Source organism: Pelophylax lessonae (assembly GCF_965119305.1).
Source record: "Pelophylax lessonae genome assembly, chromosome: 2".
NCBI classification, from domain to species: domain Eukaryota; kingdom Metazoa; phylum Chordata; class Amphibia; order Anura; family Ranidae; genus Pelophylax; species Pelophylax lessonae.
Genome location: NC_138769.1, coordinates 318,133,080 through 318,151,573, shown reverse-complemented (window position 1 = coordinate 318,151,573; position 18,494 = coordinate 318,133,080). Strand labels below are relative to the sequence as shown.

The window sequence follows — 18,494 nt, the reverse complement described above, 5'->3', positions numbered from 1 at the left end:
TAGTGGTCCTGAACATGGGGAGAGCTTGTTCTCATATGATGCCAAAGCCACCTTGGATTGCAAACCACTATGGGTATAAACACTACCCATACTAGTCAGAATGCCAAAAAGGATCCCTAATAGCCTAAGGCCCACATCCTGGCAAACCTCCCGACTAAGTTAAAAAATAAACATTAGAAAGTCTGCCTTCATGATTGAGACTTTACTCAAAATTGGAGTTAGGGAGATACCATCTAGAACAGCAGCCCACCAATGGGTCCTAAAGGCCCTGGTTTCTGGCAAACTTCTTGGCTAAAGATGTAGCCCTTAGAGAGATTGTCAGCATGGTTCAATCTTTATTCCAACTGGACTGAAGCTGATCCCATCTAGAGCTGGTGGTCAACAAAGAATCCTTCCTAGCCAAAAGTCCTAATCTTGGCAAATTTCCTGGCCCTTAGAGTGGCTGTCTTCATGTCTCAGTCTTTACCCAAGCTGTACTGAAATTTAATCTCATCTGGAGCTGGCATGGAGGTCCAAAGCAAGTAGTAAATCCCATGTAAAGAGTCTTAGCTCTCCCACAGTTCTCGGTTGCTGCCCCTCATCAGAGTATTGGATGAGTAAGGGATAGTTTACTCATGAAATATTGTATTTGACAGGGACTGCAAAGATCTGCCCTCTAAGAGAGCTTAGGATCAGTTGAAGTCCAGCTAAAGCCTGAAGCAAAAGAAAAACAAAGAATTTCAAATTGAACAAGATTTATTCAAATCCTGTTGTAGGATGTATAGATATCAGATTAGAGAAAAACAGCCAAGACTGATAAGTCTCTTCCCCTCTGGATAAAAAAAAAACAGAAAAGAGATGAACAAGGGTGGAGTATTGCACTATGTGGCAGAAGATCTCATCTGAAAGAAAGGACTGGGTTCCAATAACTCGGTACCAAAAGCAGGAACCAAGGCCTGTTTTGCCAATGGGAAATACTGCAATGATTGCCACTGTTTTTAGTGATAGACCCACTCCAGGATGCTGCAAGATGCTCCATATATCCACACAGCTGTTCCCTCAAGAGACCAGGCTGCTGCTGCTTCCAAAAAGGTAACTCCAAACATGATGGGTCTTATGAGGAGGACAAAAAAGGAGTCTGACCTCTGGCTCAGACTCAAAATTTATGGGAGTGTGGTGCTATGGTGTAAGAGGGAGGGTGGATCTACCCAAAGGTATGCTGCCATGCAGTCTGTCAGGAAAGATGCATTTTTCATTGTGGCTTGCTATCCTTTGCTTTTTGCATTGTTTTATATGTCAGATTCAAATTTTTTAATTAATTCCTAGGACATATTGAGAGCAAATCTCACTACTATCCACCTTTGATCTCCAAATATATCCAAAGGATTTTAGTGTTTATCTTTTATCCTGTCCTAGGAAATTAAAACAGAACTAAGCCCATCAATCTAAACATTTCCCAATTACATTTAAGTTACACTTAAGGCATGCCTTGAATGGCATGCCTTGAATGATAACTGTCACAGTTGCTTGTACTCTCAACTGAACTATCAAGCTTTTTTTTTTTTTTTTTAATCAGAAACAAAGTTTATTGAAGAAAATAAAGGTTCACCGGTTTCACATAATAAGCTCACTTACAAAGAGAGAATAAACAATCCAGTAGAATATACACAGCATTCCCAGATGAGCACATCTCCAGCAAAATACATCCAGTTGTCCAGTCATGGTCCCATGGCACAACACACATTTCCCTCATCACCCCCACATCAAAAACATAGGGCACTATTGCAACAAGCAGTCCATGATTAGATCTGCGGGGGGCCAGGCCCGGCTGCGCCAACCACCCACCCAAAATTTTTTCATACCTTAGCGGGACACATATATGTTGATATATCAGGCGCTCGGAGCGCAGAGTAGTTCCCATGGCGTGCACCCACATCTCCAATGTGGGAGGGGACTGGGACGTCGAGTGCTGAAAATGAACTTTCGGGCTTGAAACAAAGCCCTTGACATTGCCAACCGCACTTTGGTATCAGGTGAGTAATCCTCCACCATGCCAAGAAGGCACGGCTTCGGGTCCATCGGTACAGACAGTGAAAATGCAGCGTTAACAGTCCGGACCACTGCCGTCCAATACCTATGTAGCTTGGGGCAACGCCACAGGAGGTGAATGAGGTCCCCACAATCCCTACTACACCTGGTGCACAAGGAGTCCGTTCTGAGACCCATCCTATGAAGACGGAGGGGGGTGCGGTGCACCCTAAGGAGTATGTATAGTTGGGAGAGTCATTGTGCAACGCTAAGAGAGCATGTGCGCACCGACTCCAGTGCCTGAACTATCAAGCTTTAAATGGCTTATATCACAACTGATTATGTGCAGCACCATGGCAGCTGCAGATCAAACAGAGGCTAAGATAGCAGACTCGTTGCCTGTAAAGAAAAGAAGGGTTTAGTTCTGAATTGGGACGCACAGTCTAATCTGTTGTGCCAAAAGATTTCATATTTTTAGATGGCATAAATCAACTTTATTTATATGTGAAAATGTATGCATTTAGCCGTTGCAACATTTCCTACATAAACAGGGATTGAACTACCATTAGGCACTAGGGATGGGCAGAAAACCCCCCGGATTCTGTAACACACCAGGACTGGGAAAAAGTTCTGTCTAGAAACCAGAACCCGAAAAACGTATATACAAGTTATTTGCCAAAAAAATATGGGGGCCCAGGTACTACCCTGAGGTACATGTGACAATGCAAAAAAAAAAAACTTTTAAAAAATATTGTTTTTAAATGAGCAGTGATTTTAATGATGCTTAAAGTGAAACATAAACATGAAAAAATCCTTTAAATATAGTTCCTGGGGGGGGGGTCACCTTTGTCTGCCTATAAAGTGGCCAATCTGTCCTGTGTATGGAACCTTCTGCAGCAAAACTGACATATATAAAGGAAAAGAAAGTTCATTTAAATTGATTTTCCCTGCAAGCTTTCTTTATTTTGAGGAGCCAGTCTATATGATGTGGCCCCAATTTAGTGCACTCGGAACAAGAGTAAAGATTTTTTGGATAAATTCTGGTGTTTTTTTGGCAGACTTTGGATGAAAATAGCAAAGTTTTGCATCACAGTGAGCACGCCTTACGTGAAAAAGCCAAATTTTAGTACACTCAGGCCCAAGTTCACAGGGGAACATGACTGCCAATTTGTTGTTTATCAGTGTTAACCCCTCTCTGTAGGCTCATGTTACTCCCTTCCTCAACCTCAGAACCAACATAAGAATCAGGTAATGCCTGTGCGTCCTCAAGAAGCAAGTGGTTGACGCTGTGTTTAAATAATTCACCTGACTTCTCCATGCATGATGCGGCTATGGGAGGAATAGCTGTGGACAAGGAGGCAGAATAGGCCACACCGGCAGCTTCAGTGGACTCCGAACTAGTGTCAGCTTTGGTGATAGAGAATGAGGAGGATGAGGATAGTTTAGTGAGCCAGTCCACCACCTCCTCTGCATGCTGTGGCTGGAGAGCACAGCCAAAATCTGTAAAAAGAGACAAACATACCCTGCCTGAGGATGGACACTGACTCCACACTAACACTACACTAACACCACACTGACACTTTACCCTTAATCACAATAACACTAACTAGCTATCACCGAGCGCTGCTCTATCTATTTCCAACAACACACTACAATAGGTTCCTGTGGAAAGGAACCTTTTATAGTGTTGGGGGGACTATGAGAACTAAGCCATGATTAGGCAAATTCATCATGACTTAGTTCAATCAGGGCTCTGACAGTGCTCTGTGCCCTGATTGAGCAAAGCCTTGCACCAGTAGTCAGGTGCATTGCTTCAGCCAATCATTGCACTATGCACTGTGCAGCACGCAGCGCACTGTGGGGCGTTCGGCTGGCGAACATCCCACCGAGCGCCCTGCAAATTCAGGTGCTCGGTGAACACCTGAATGGGCGCTGTTCAGGGCCAAAACCAATTCTTGGTCCGAACAGCTCGCCCATCTCTATTAGGCGCAGTAGGATTGCGACTATAGGTGGCAGAAGCAATGGGGTAGCTTTTCCATGAATAACCACAAATTTCTTCTCATGATAAGTAGGAGTAAAGTCATATCACATTGCTATTCTATTTTTTTTTTGTTTGAGATACATTGTATATTACCTGATAAAATAGTGCATAGTGCCAGAAGGAGTACTAACAAGCACGTCATTGTTATAGGCTCTAGAAGAAAGAATAAAATGTTAGAAAAGCCCATTATTCAAACTATATTTTTACATATATTTTATGAGATGTGCTCCTTGTCCCGTCTAAGAGGTTAATGAAACAAAAGTAAATGATCTACCTCCAAAAATGAAGCAGAGAACCTTTAAAAATTCATGTATACAAAATAAGATTAGATTAGATAAGATTAGTCAGAGCAGGCCATGCAACGGTTATGAAGTTTGAGTGTACTGGGTGCCAGCAATGTCTAATTGCACAGTGATTTATGAATGTAGCAAAAACATTTTGCTAATAAATTCAGATAAATCAGATGTGTCTATAGTTCAGGAACTTTTGATTGCTACAGAACGTACTAGTATTTTGCATCACCAGAAGAATTTCCTTTGAAATGGAGATTAAAGAAACAGTGGGCCTCTCAATGGTTTCATATCATCACTCATAGTTACAGTCCTGATGACGAGGAAACCAAACTGTTTGATGTTAAACTTCTGTTAAGTACAGAAAGTAGTCACATAGGATAATTTTATGACAAATCCAAAAAAAAAGGCTTGGTCCTAATTTTAGAACAGTGGCCAGCAGTAGATGCAGAACTACTGGTTTACAGTACAAATATAACTGTGTCATTTATTTAGCCATTTATCTAGTGATTTGTGGAGTGAGACATCAACAATGCCACTAGTCGATCACCTAATAGAACTGCATTTTTAGATTTTGCAAAAAAAAAATCACGCTTTGTAGACTTGTATAAAGGCTTATCATGTCAGGACAAGCAAAGGCCTTCTTTTTTAACCATTGGTAGAAGAATACCATATACTCTATGCATTGTGGAACTCGAAGCTCTTTACAGCCCAATCCTCATTCTTCTATCACAAAATTTGCCTAAGTACACACAACACTTACTAACATTGGCCAAACAGTCCACACTGAGAACATAAGGAAAAACCCACTTTCATTTATTTCAGGTAATTATATAGCAACTGACAATTTAAATACTGCTATATATATATATATATATATATATATATATATATATATATATATATATGCTCATTCACATCAGTCCCTGTCCTCAAGGAGCTTACAATCTAAGGTTAAATTCATACATACACATACCAGGGCCAATTTAGACAGGAGCCAATTTTCCTTCCAGCATCTCTTTGGAGTGTGGAAGGAAACCCAAACAGGCTCAGGAAGAGCATGCAAACTCCAGGCAGGCAGGCAGTGCTGTGGTTGGGATTTGAACCAAGGGCCTTAGTGCTGCAAAGGGGAAGGACTAACCACTTAGCCCTTGTGCTGCCCAAAATGTATGTAAGCCAGTCAGGTGTCTTGTGATATGATTCTCAACAAAGCTACTACATACTTCTTTTGAAATCCATGCATTTTTGATTGAAAACCCGAGAACTTATCCGAATATACAATACAGGTCATCTAATGTATTCACATACCCACAGGTTAATTTTTTTTTCTTCTTCAGAAGGGAAGTATTTTTAGATGTTAGCTTTTAGATTTCAAAAGCTACGGCACTTCAAAAAGCAACTTCAAACTTAGAATGAGTGAATAAATATTTACTCAGATCAGTGGTGTAAATAGAACCTTCAGGGCTGCGGTGCAAGAAATCATGAAGGCCCCACTGACCCCCGGCCAGTTTTTTACCTTTTTTTTTTTTACAATATTTTAGGAGCCCCTTTGGTGGGCTTTTATGAAATATCAGGGGTCTGTTTAGACCTTTGATGTTTCACCTTTGAGAGAGAGAGAAAGGAGATTGAGGACACAGAGCTTCCAGTTTATTCACAAACTGAAGCAGAGTACTATGTTTCAGTTATGAATGGACAGAGTTTAGTGATTGGTACGACAAGGATTCAGAAAAGGATCAGCTCTCCATCCTGACATGTCCCCCGCAGCAGCTGGCCCGGAAGAGCTGCACAGGATGAGGGGGCGGCAGGCAGAAAGCATATGGGGGCTGGAGAGCACGTAGGGGTCAGCAGAAAATATCTGGATAGGAGGAGGGGTGGGAGCAGCTGCGTATAGAATAAACAATCTCTCAATTTTCCTCCTGCAGCCACTGAATGCCTATGGGAAGGAGAGGAGGAGAAGCGGGCATTTAGCAGCTGCAGTAGGAAAATAGAGTGAAGCATTGGGCTGGGTTGCAATCGCCCTGTAGGTAGGCCCCTGACATTATGTGCAGTAACTCCACCAATCAGAAGTCTGATTTTTTTTTATTAGTTACAGGTTGCTGCATCTGTAAGCTAAAGACTGTAATGTTTAATTATTTAAAGTAGTTGTAAAAACTGAATGTTTTTTTACCCTAATGCAATCTCTGTATTAAGGTAAAAAAACCTTCAGTATGCAGCTCCTCCCCAGCCTCCCCTTATACTTTTTCTGAGCCCAATCTCAATTCAGCGATGTACATGAGAGCAGCGGCTCTCTTGACTCTCTCCCTCCTCACTGGTCAGAGACGGAAGAGGGAGCCAATGGCTCCCACAGCTGTCAATCACAGCCAGGCGGGAGGGAGCAGAAGGGGTAGCGGAGCCGTGCTCTGTGTGTTTATGGACACACAGAGCCGACTCATGAGTGGGCCCACACAAGGACTTCCATAGCAAGAGGCTTTCTATTAGGGCACTCAGCAGTGGGGACTGAGGAGTCAGGAAAGCCAGCGGGGGACCCGAGAAGAGAAGAGAGTATACAATTATTTTAAAGAAAATTATTTACATAAATTAAAATAGATGGGGTGCGGGGCGCAAAGTTGGGTCCATTCTTTCCTCTTTCTATTGCTTCCTTTTCCTTTCTTTTTTCACGTTTCCTTTCCTTTCTACCTTTCTTCCTTGTCATCTCGTGTAAGTTTTTCTTTTTATTGGGTCTACTTCATGGTGGCACGTTGCTGCACACACATATGCTTTTATTAACTCAGGAGACTACGCATGTATTGTCTTTTTTCATACGCTTCTGTTCATTTGTTATATGGGGAATTACTGTATTTTCTTTGTTTGCCCTGGGGATTATTACAGCTTGTTGCAGTGATGGCTTTACCACTGAATAATACTTTCTGTCATTGTTTCTAATGTTGATGCTTTAAAATTTTCAATAAAAACCATTGAAAATGAAATGAAAAATAGATGAGGTACTACTTTTATACCAACATGGTGATACTTATATATAACAAGAAACCTGTTTTCAAGCAAAATTTTAATTTATACATAGTCATCTTTAAATACTTCCAAGATATTTCAGATATCGAAAACCCACAGCTCTCTTTACAACCACAGTACATCAACTAAAAGAATCAATTCTTAAGAGCAATCAAACTAAAAAACACTTAGATTGAAAAATACATTTAAAGTAGAACTATAGACAAAATGTTTTTTTTTTTCATTTTGGATAGAGCAAGAGAGGGTTATAACCAATGTTGTTATGGAGGTTTCTCTTCACTTCCTGTCCTATAACCAAACAGGAAATGAGAGGAAAACCCTGCAAATTAAGGAATCTCTAGGGGACCCCCAGGCCACCAGAACTAGTGTCCCCATTGGAATATTTCCCTTTTATAACTTTTCTGGGGACAACCTACAATTTGGGATTTTCTTTTACTTTCACTTTCAATGATAATGGTAAACAGGACAAATAGAGAGGTTGAATCTCCCTAATGGGGGCACAGACAGCAATATAAACTTACATGAGTTCTAATCCCTCTCCACTCTATCCAAAACAAAAAAAAAAAGTTTTGCTTTTAGTTATACTTTAAGCAAATTAATGTATTACTTTTTAATTACCAAAGCTATTTTGTTAAACTGATAAGTCTTTAGTAAATAACTTCCTATTATCGCATCCTAAAGCAAACACTAAATTAAATATTATAACCACAGCAAGCCATTTAACGTAACTGAACTTCATACATGCTGCAAATAGGTCAGAAAATGAATAGTTTCATATAAGAAATGGTTGAATCTCACCATTTGCTAACATTCTCTACAGTATATAATTGTTAGTAAACAGTCAGGTGTAGTTTACCTTGATGACCACGGAGGATGATGTTGACAGCTGTGCACTCACCACAGTCTCTTATATAGAGTTTCTGGGAAAGCGGCATGACTCAAATTTTGTCACAGAGCATTTAGGTGTGTTATGCCAGCCCCAAGTAAATCACAGTTATTTGGCCTTAAGTGATTTTAATCTTATTACACCTTTGCTAAAACTCACAGAACTTGCACAGGGAATACATTTCTTACATTCATAACTGCAGGACTCACGCATGATAATAGAACAATAATACTTTTTAATTCTAAAATGCTGTAGCTTGCTTGTGTGATGACGTAAAACAATGCTGTTGCGTATTCAAACAGAAAAAAAAAAGAGTTAATCTTTATATTGAAAACAGCACTGGAGAACACATGGGGGGGGGGGGGGGGGGTTACTAAAACTGGTGAACACAGAATCTGGTGTAGCTGTGCATAGTAATTATTAAGCTTCTAGGTTTTATTGCCAAGGTTTAATTGAAAAAGCTGAAGCTATGGCCCGTATACATGTTCTGAAAATCGCACGTAAATTTCCACTTTCAAAGCGATCATATGATCATCTGATTGTTGGTACACAGCTTTCGAGAGACGATCACGACCCTTCATCCAATATTATCTGATGAGAAAAACACAAAATTGTTCTCGTTCCATACCAGATTGTACGATTTTCGATTAATCGGTACAGTTGTCATTGGAAAATACAATACAAATACAGTATAACACATGACATAACTTCCCAACTTTGATTCTGTCGTATGAGAATTTTCATCACTTTAGTAAACTCTTCATTTTCGATATGAGACTAGCAACCCAAAAAAAACAAAAAAAAAAACGGACAATCTGTCGTACGATTTTCGGCTCGTGTGTATGGGCCATTAGAAGCTCATTGGTTACAATGCAGAGCTGCACCAGGTACTGTGTGCACCAGTTTTAGTAAATCTCTCCCATGCAGTATGTATTACCCATACATTTACAATCACAGGTATTTTATTTTTTAACCTCCCTAGCGGTATTCCCAAGTGTGGCTCGGGGTTAAATTTATGTGCCAAAAGTGGTAACCCCGAGCCAAACTGGGGGTACCGCTAGGGAAATAACTGGATCCTGTAAGAGAGGGTACTCACCTTGTCCCCGGCGATGTATCCTGGCAGTGTGCAGCGGCCGGATCTTCCTCCCGATACTCTGTGCCCCGGCTTCCGTCTCCTGCGACGTGTCGGTCGCAGGGGGGTGGAACCGGCGGCAAATTCAAACAATAAAACACACTAAACACACTGATACATTACAAATTAAAATAAATTCACATTAGTTTGCCCCCATGTGCCCTTTCCTGCAGTTTTACTGTACTTTTTATGTGTGTGTATATATATATATATATATATATAGATATATATCTATATATATATATATATATATATATATATGTATACACACATATATATATATATATGTATACATGTAAATATTTATATATATATGTATATATACAGTATATATATATATATATATATATATATACATACATACTTTAACTTATTTATAGTTATTTATTATATTATAATTTATCATTTTGTGTTTCAAACTTTATCATACCCGAGATGTTATAAAGAAGAACGCACAGTAAAAAAAAAATTATATGTAAATAGTTGGTTTGGGCTGCTCATTCTTAAGAATTACATTCAAAATAATGGTACTGCTTTCAGCACCTAAAATCGGAAAGAATCATACCGCCAGGGAGGTTAACTGGAAAGACTCCCATTGTCCCAGTGGTCCCTATAAATATCAGTTGTCACATTTATTTAGAATTCTTCTCCTTCCAATACATTTTACCAACTGCCTCAATGAGAGGACAATATCAGTCCCCTATTATATCCAGACTTGGTTACCTACAATCTCTTATAGTACTATGGACTTCATCTTCTTGGATTTTACTCTGTGTGCAGATGGAGGTGGAGATGGAGGATAAAAAATATTTTATGTGGTAGCTACCATCTGGTACAAACCTTGTTGGAAAAGGGGTTTAATTTCGTAAGTTGTGCAATAACCCTTGTCCCTTTAGTAGGGATTGCAGCATTTAGATAAATAATAGATAACTGGAAAAAATCATAATGGACAATACAATCACTTTGATATACATAAATAAAAACAGCAACTCCAGTTAGGCTCCCTCCATCCCAGTAGTCTCCATCAGTTGTCACAATTGTTTAGAATATTTCTCCTTCCAAAAGAGTTTACCCTCTGCCACAATGAGAGGACAATTTCAGTCCCTTCTTACAACCAGACTTGGTTACCTACAATCTCCTACAGTACTACAGAATCTTCTTGGAGTTTACTCTGTGTGCAGAGATGGAGGCTATAAAATAATCTACGTGGTATCTACCAGCTGGTACAAACCTCATTTGAAAAGGGGTTCCATTTCACAAGTTGTGCAATATCCTTTGTCCCTTTAGTAGGGCATGCAGCATTTAAATAAATGTACGATGGAATTGCAGCATGAACCTATTCTCTTTCAGACAGTAAGGCTTGTAAAAGATTCACAAACTCCATACAATTAGCAAAACTATGTCACAAGTCTTCCCTTTAACAAAAAACGGGACGGGTTTGCATTTCTTAGGTAGGTTAGTGAGATAAAGTCTGTGATCACTGATATTTGGAAAGACATTCTGTAACTGCGCATATCACAGCAATGTAACAAATGACAAAAATACTGGCTTCGCCCAATACTGAAGGGAGATGGACAACATAAACATCCACATTATATTACCAAAAGTATTGGGACGCCTGCCTTTACACACACATGAACTTTAATGGCATACCAGTCTTAGTCCGTGGGTTTTATATTGAGTTCAATATATAACAGCTTCAACTTTTCTGGGAAGGCTGTCCACAAAGTTTAGGAGTGTGTTTATGGGAATATCCCATTGGTCCCATTGTCACCAATTGTTCCCATTGGTTTTTCCTCCCTACTGACCCTTATCTCAATACTGTGTCCTGCAGTGACTAGGCATCAGCAGGAGCAAGCACAGTGGCCAGCAGGGGGACCTGTTATGTGTTATTTGTTATATGGAGTTAAATGGGATCTGAGCCAGGAGCTCAGCTACAGAGCAAAGTGTCAGCAAGCTGCTCGCCAGACAGGTAAGCATAAAGTTATCTGCACAGAGTACTTCTGATGGCACTTTTAACAACTCACACACTCCCAGGCCATCACACATGCCATATATACAGTATCTAAAAAAAGTGAGTACACCCCTCACATTTACATTTTTGTAAATATGTTATCATATCTTTTCATGTGACAATACTGAGGAAATTACACTTTGCTACAATGTAAAGTAATGAATGTACAGCTTGTATAACAGTGTAAATTTGCTGTCCCCTCAAAATAACTCAACACACAGCCATTAATGTCAAAAGCACTGACAACAAAAGTGAATATACCCCTAAGTGAAAATGTCTAAATTGGGCCCAATTAGCCATTCTCCCTCCCCGTTGTCATGTGACTCATTAGCGTTACAAGGTCTCAGGTGTGAATAGGGAGCAGGTGTGTTAAATTTGATGTAATCGCTCTCACTCTCTCATACTGGTCACTGGAAGTTCAACATAGCACCTCATGGCAAAGAACTCTCTTAGGATCTAAAAAATAAAATTGTTACTCTACATAAAGATGGTCTAGGCTATAAGAAGATTGTCAAGACCCTGAAACTGAGCTGCAGCACGGTGGCCAAGGACAGACAGCAGTTTAGCAGGACAGGTTCTACTCAGAACAGGCCTTGCCTTGGTCGACCAAAGAAGTTGAGTGCATGTGCTCAGCGTCATAACCAGAGGTTGTCTTTGGGAAATAGACGTATGAGTGCTGCCAGCATTGCTGCAGAGGTTGAAGGGGTGGGGTCAGCGTGTCAGTGCTCAGACCATACGCCGCACACTACATCAAACTGGTCTGCATGACTGTCATTCCAGAAGGAAGCCTCTTCTAAAGATGATGCACAAGAAAGCCAGCAAACAGTTTGCTGAAGGCAGGCAGACTGAGGACATTACTGGAATCATGTTCTGTGGTCTGATGAGACCAAGATAAACTTATTTGGTTCAGGTGGTGTCAAGAGTGTGTGGCGGCAACCAGGTGAGGAGTACAAAGACAAGTGTGTCTTGCCTACAGTCACGCATGGTGGTGGGAGTGTCATGGTCCGGGGCTGCATGAGTGCTGTCGCCACTGGGGAGCTACAGTTCATTGAGGAAACCATAAATGTCAACATGTACTGTGACATACTGAAGCAGAGCATGATCCCCTCCCTTGGGAGACGGGGCTGCAGGGCAGTATTCCAACATGATAACAACCCCAAACACCTCCAAGACGACCACTGCCTTGCTAAAGAAGCAGAGGGTAAAGGTGATGGACTGGCCATGCATGTCTCCAGACCTAAACCCTATTGAGCATCTGTGGGGCATCCTCAAACGGAAGGTGGAGGAGCGCAAAGTCTCCAACATCCACCAGCTCTGTAATGTCGTCATGGGGGAGTAGAAGAGAACTCCAGTGGCAACCTGTGAAGCTCTGGTGAACTCCTTGCCCAAAAGGGTTAAGGCAGTGCTGGAAAATAATGGTGGCCACACAAAATATTGACACTTTGGCTCCAATTTGGACATTTCACTTAGGGGTGTACTCACTTTTGTTGCCAGCGGTTTAGACAATAATGGCTGTGTGATGAGTTATTTTGAGGGGACAGCAAATTTACACTGTTATACAAGCTGTACACTCACTACTTTTCATTGTAGAAAAGTGTAATTTCTTCAGTGTTGTCACATGAAAAGATATAATAAAATATTTACAAAAATGTGAGGGATGTACTCACTTTTGTGAGATACTGTACATTGCTAGCACAGAACGCTGGGTAAAACAGAACTAGTGGGCAATCAAGAAATGATAGTATATAATATTTCAGTATGATGATAATGATGAAGAAGACTGTAGCTTGTCTGTCAGCAACTGACCAAAGCTAATTCTGCCCACTGCTGACTGTCATGATAGCACTGTCTCTGCTGCTAAGACCTTATCTATCTATCTATCTATCTATCTATCTATCTATCTATCTATCTATCTATCTATCTATCTATCTATCTATCTATCTATCTATCTATCTATCTATCTATCTATCTATCTATCTATCTATCTATCTATCTATCTATCTATCTATCTATCTATCTATCTATCTATCTATCTATCTATCTATCTATCTATCTATCTATCTATCTATCTATCTACCTATCTATCTACCTATCTATCTATCTATCTCAAATATGTTAACAACATTTATATATCTATATCTGTATAGATCTATATATACACTGCTCCAAAACAATTAAAGGAACACATTGAAAACACATCAGATCTCAATGGGGAAAATATCATGCTGGATATCTATACTGATATGGACTGGGTAATGTGGCAGGAATCAAAAGATGCCACATCGTTTGATGGAAATGAAAATGATCAACCTACAGAGGGCTGAATTCAAAGACACCCCAAAAATCAAAGTAAAAAATGATGCAGCAGGCTAGTCCATTTTGCTGAAATAGTAATGCAGCAACTCAAAATGGTACTCAGTAGTTTGTATGGCCCCCATGTGCTTGTATGCATGCCTGACAACGTCGGGGCATGCTCTTAATGAGTCGATGGATGGTGTCCTGGGGTATTTCCTCCCAGATCTGGACCAGGGCATCAATGAGCTCCTAAACAGACTGAGGTGCAAACTGGCAGCGTCAGATGGACCAAAACATAATGTGCCAGAGGTGTTCTTTTGGATTTAGGTCAGGCAAGCGTGGGGGCTATTTAATTGTATCAATTACTTTATCCTCCAGGAACTGGCAGCATACTCTCCTCACATGAGGTCGGGCATTGTCATGCACCACGAGGAACCCAGGACCCATTGCACCAGCATAGGGTCTGACAATGGATCCAAGGATTTCATTCCAATACCATTGGCAGTCAGGGTGCCATTGTCTAGCCCGTAGAGGTCTGTGCGTCCCTCCATGGATATTCCTCCCCAGACCATCATTGACCCACCACCAAACCGGTCATGCTGAACGATGTTACAGGCAGCATAATGTTCTCCATGGCTTCTCCAGACCCTTTCACGTCTGTCACATGTGCTCAGGGTGAACCTGCTCTCATCTGTGAAAAACACAGGGTTCCAGTGGCAGACCTGCAAATTCTGGTGTTCAATGGAAAATGTCAATCGAGCTCCATGGTGCCGGGTAGTGAGCACAGGGCCCACTAGAGGATGTTGGGCCTTCAGGCAACCCTCATGAAATCTGTTACTGATTGTTTGGTCAGAGACAGTCACACCAGTGGCCTCATTTTGTAGGGCTCTGGCAGTGTTTCTCCTGTTTCTCCTTGCACAAAGGAACAGCTACCAGTCCTGCTAATGGGTTAAGGACCTTCTACAGCTTTGTTCAACTCTCCTAGAGTAACTGCCTGCTCTTGAGGCTGTGCTGGTAGACACAGTATACCTGCTGGCCATGGCATGTATTGATGTGCCATCCTGGAGGAGTTGGACTGCCTGTGCTACCCCTATAGGGTCCAGGATTCGCCTCATGCTACCAGTAGTAACACCGAGCATGGCCACATGCAAAACTAATGAAAAACAGTCAGAAAAGATTAGTAGGGAAAAAAATGTCAGTGGCCTCCACCTGAAGAAGCATTCCTGTTTTGGAAGTGGTCTCATTGTTGCTTATCTGGTGCACCTGTTGTTAATTTCATTACCACCAAAGCAGCTGAAACTGATTTCTCTCTCTCTCTCTCTCTCTCTATTATTTCCCCAAAGACAACATCTGGATATGAAGCTGAGCACGTGCACTCAACTTCTTTGGTCGACCATGGTGAAGCTTGTTCTGAGTGGAACCTGTCCTGTTAAACTGCTGTATGGTCTTGGCCATCGAGCTGAAGCTCAGTTTCAGGATCTTGGTAATCTTCTTACAGCCTAGGTCATCTTCATGTAGAGCAACAATTCTTTTTTTAAGATCCTCAGAGAGTTTTTTGTCATGAGGTGCCGTGTTAAACTTCCAGTGACCAGTATGCGAGAAGGAGAGCGATAACACCAAATTTAACACACTTGCTCCCCATTCACATCCAAGACCTTGTAACACTAACAAGTCACATGACACCGGGGAGGGAAAATGGCTAATTGGGTCCATTTTGGACATTTTAACTTAGGGGTGTACTCACTTTTGTTTGATTTATATAAATATATATATATCTATGTATATAATATATATATATATATATATATATATATATATATATATATATATATATATATATATATATATATATATATATATATATGTAGAGAGAGAGAGAGAGAGAGAGAATAATATATGTTCCAAAAACAGGAAAACTTTACACATTACTAGCATTGTTTAAAAAAAAGGAATAAGAAGCAACATAAAAACCCAGCAAGGACAATTTATTTTAGGAACTGCTCGGCAAATCACATGCGATGTCTGTGTGTTGCGAATTCAGCCGTACAGATTGTATGGCTGAATTTGCATCGCATTCGGACCAAAGTCGCACAGGACCCTTTTTTTTGGTCCGCACCAGAATCGGATCGCATGGGTTTTCACACCTTTGCGATCCTATTCATGTCGGAACTGACAGTTCGCACTGCGATATGCAAACTGATCTGGGGGTGTCGTTATCTTTGTATTGACACCCCCAGGGATTTGCATATGACAGTGAACTGCCTGCGATTTGAGTGCGGTGCGGTAACCCGCAGTGGATTCGCTGGGTTCCCGCATCGCATATGTGTGAACCGGCACTTAAAGAGTTCATCTCAAAAATTAAAATGTATGTTTTTGTGGAAGCAACAGTTATACAGAATCAATGGTTGACACTTGCAATTATATATAAATAGTAGTGATCGACCGATATCGTTTTTTCATTGCCGATACCGATATTTTGGTCATCACATATCGGTATCCGCCGATATCTGCCGATATTTTCGGACATTTTTATTTTTTTTTACACAGGTACTTTTGAGGAGGGATCTGGGAGCACATAAAAGCATTCAAAATGCCAAGTTTGGCTGTTTAGAATGCTGTCATTTTTTTTAAAACTGGCACAGAGTACCCAGAAGTGATGTCATGACATCACTTCTGGGTTTTTACATGGAGACACGATCAGAGCCGAATGCAGCTTTGATCGGGTCTTCGGCGGCCGTGCAGGTAGGATGCCCGGGAGACCCGGGTGAGCCACGGAAGGTGGCGGGATGGGCGTCCCCTCCCGCTCCTTGTAATGACAGCTGAGCGGCTTCTCAGCCGCATCGGTTGTCATTACAAGACAGCCGACCGCCGGCTATGGACGCCGGTACCGGGGTGATGCCTCTAGCTGCAGGCATTACCCTAGTACAGCACTTACTTTCCCGAAATATCAGCAATATCGGTAACCTCAGGGGCCGATTCTGATATATCGGGGAAAGTGCAGATCGGCCCTCAAAATATCGGCTTTGCCGTTAATCGGACGATCCCTAAAAAATAGTATATAGTTTTGCTAGCTCTCACAAATTCAAGCTTGTTTGGCATTCACACATTTCGGAATTCACCATAGCATGGAGCTGAAAGGAAACAAGAGTAGATTTGTGACTAGTTTTCTAGTCTGGGCATGCTCAGTTGTGTCAGTACAGAGTTCTAAAAATGTATCTCTTCTCAGACTTTCAAGCATATTTCTTCTTTCACAACAATATTTCAAGAAATTTAAAAGCAGATCATCTCCAAACAATATACCACATGTTTAGGAACCATTTAATCTATTAAGCTCTAAACATTATGTCCATGTGCAATTTACCTGCTTCTAGCACCACTACTGATTTAGACGGTCACTGATTTATGTGACCTATAGTGAATTTGATTTTGTGAGTAAATATTCACTGCGTGCTATAGTGAATACCGTTTCTGACTAGTTTTGGTCGTTTGTGACCATTTGTTCATCCATTTGCTGACTAGGTGCTATAGTGAATTAGGCTCTTAGTCTGGTTTCTTTTGCTATCTGTGTTCCTGTTGTAGAAATTTCCACTTGTCAGAACAGCAAGTGAAGGGAAATCTCTCCAACAGAAACACAAATAAAAACACGTAGCACTGCTCCCCAGGGAGCTGCTGAGAATTACGCTTCTTGGGTTCCCCTGGGTTACCATTAGCAACTGACAGCTGATACACGGCATTAAAAGTTCTTGGCTCAGACAATGAACAGTCCAGGGGATTTTTTTTTTTTTTTTTTTTGTGTTTTATTTGGAACTTGGATGGGAGAAGGGATGAGTGGGATACTCCAACTTGAACTATGCACAATTTATGAGGACAACTGACAGTAGAATGCGGCAAGGCCGCTGCTTCACCTTGCCACTGAAGTGAAGATAAAGAACATGTACTCTCATTTAGATTCCTCTTCAGGGTATAACTTGGCAACCCCTTTCTCCCTGACTGTGTGCACTGACCTTCTGTCCACTGACACCCTACTAGAGTGGTCCCCTTCCTGGGCAGACCCCTGGCAAGCTTCCCGGTACTCACGGACACTGCTTTTCCCTGGGTCGCTCTGCCTCCAACTCCCTTGTCAGCATCCACCGGACCTCCTGGCTCAGCACCACACTTCTGGTCCACAAGGCCGACCGCCTGTGACCACCTTCCTCAGCAGCAGGAGGAGAGACAGCCATCACCCTCCTCCTGGGACCTGGCTTCCCGCCCAAAGACACCCTGTCACATGTGCCCGTGGCATTTATAACATATCCCAGGATGCACCATTGTTGTGCCTATCCACTGGGATAGCCATAAAAGCCTGTGTGTCACTGGCTAGGTTTCCTCCACTGTCCAACAGGCGCCCCTATTGGATACAGTGGGGACACTCCCTCAGACCAACTTAATCACACATGGATACAACAGGCTTAACTACTGATCAGGCTCCCCTGTGAAGCAGGCAGAGGGTGCTACACACAATTTTAGTAGACTGTCAGCACACTTATGGATTGTGCATCGAAAACATCTGGTTCAAATGCCTGAAGGCTAGCAACCTTTTTCTAAGCTAGCAGTACTCCTTTATCTATACATTCTCACCGGCCTTCAGGTTAATGGTAATATGTCAGGAAAACTATGTCCTCGTTGCATTTAAGAAATGCAAACTGTTTAGATACATAAATCAGCTTTGTGTGATCTGTGCAGAACATGTTACTATTATGATACAGTATATTCAGTGCCAATCAAGTGTCCTCAGACTTAGACACTATCCCTCCTATTTCCATTGTTCTACGCTTCCCATA

The 18,494-nt window shown here is 41.4% G+C and overlaps 1 protein-coding gene across 1 annotated transcript in view; it reads right to left on the bottom strand.

The window, feature by feature from the left end:
* LOC309548091 (uromodulin-like) overlaps positions 1-4,190 on the bottom strand; it is a gene marked incomplete at both ends in the record, with an annotated part of 64,027 nt that extends 59,837 nt beyond the window's left edge. Inside the window, one exon of the mRNA XM_082248055.1 lies at positions 4,142-4,190. Coding sequence (XP_082104181.1) covers positions 4,142-4,190 — 49 coding nt within the window. The remainder of the gene's footprint in view (positions 1-4,141) is intronic.
* Positions 4,191-18,494: the final 14,304 nt, after the last annotated feature.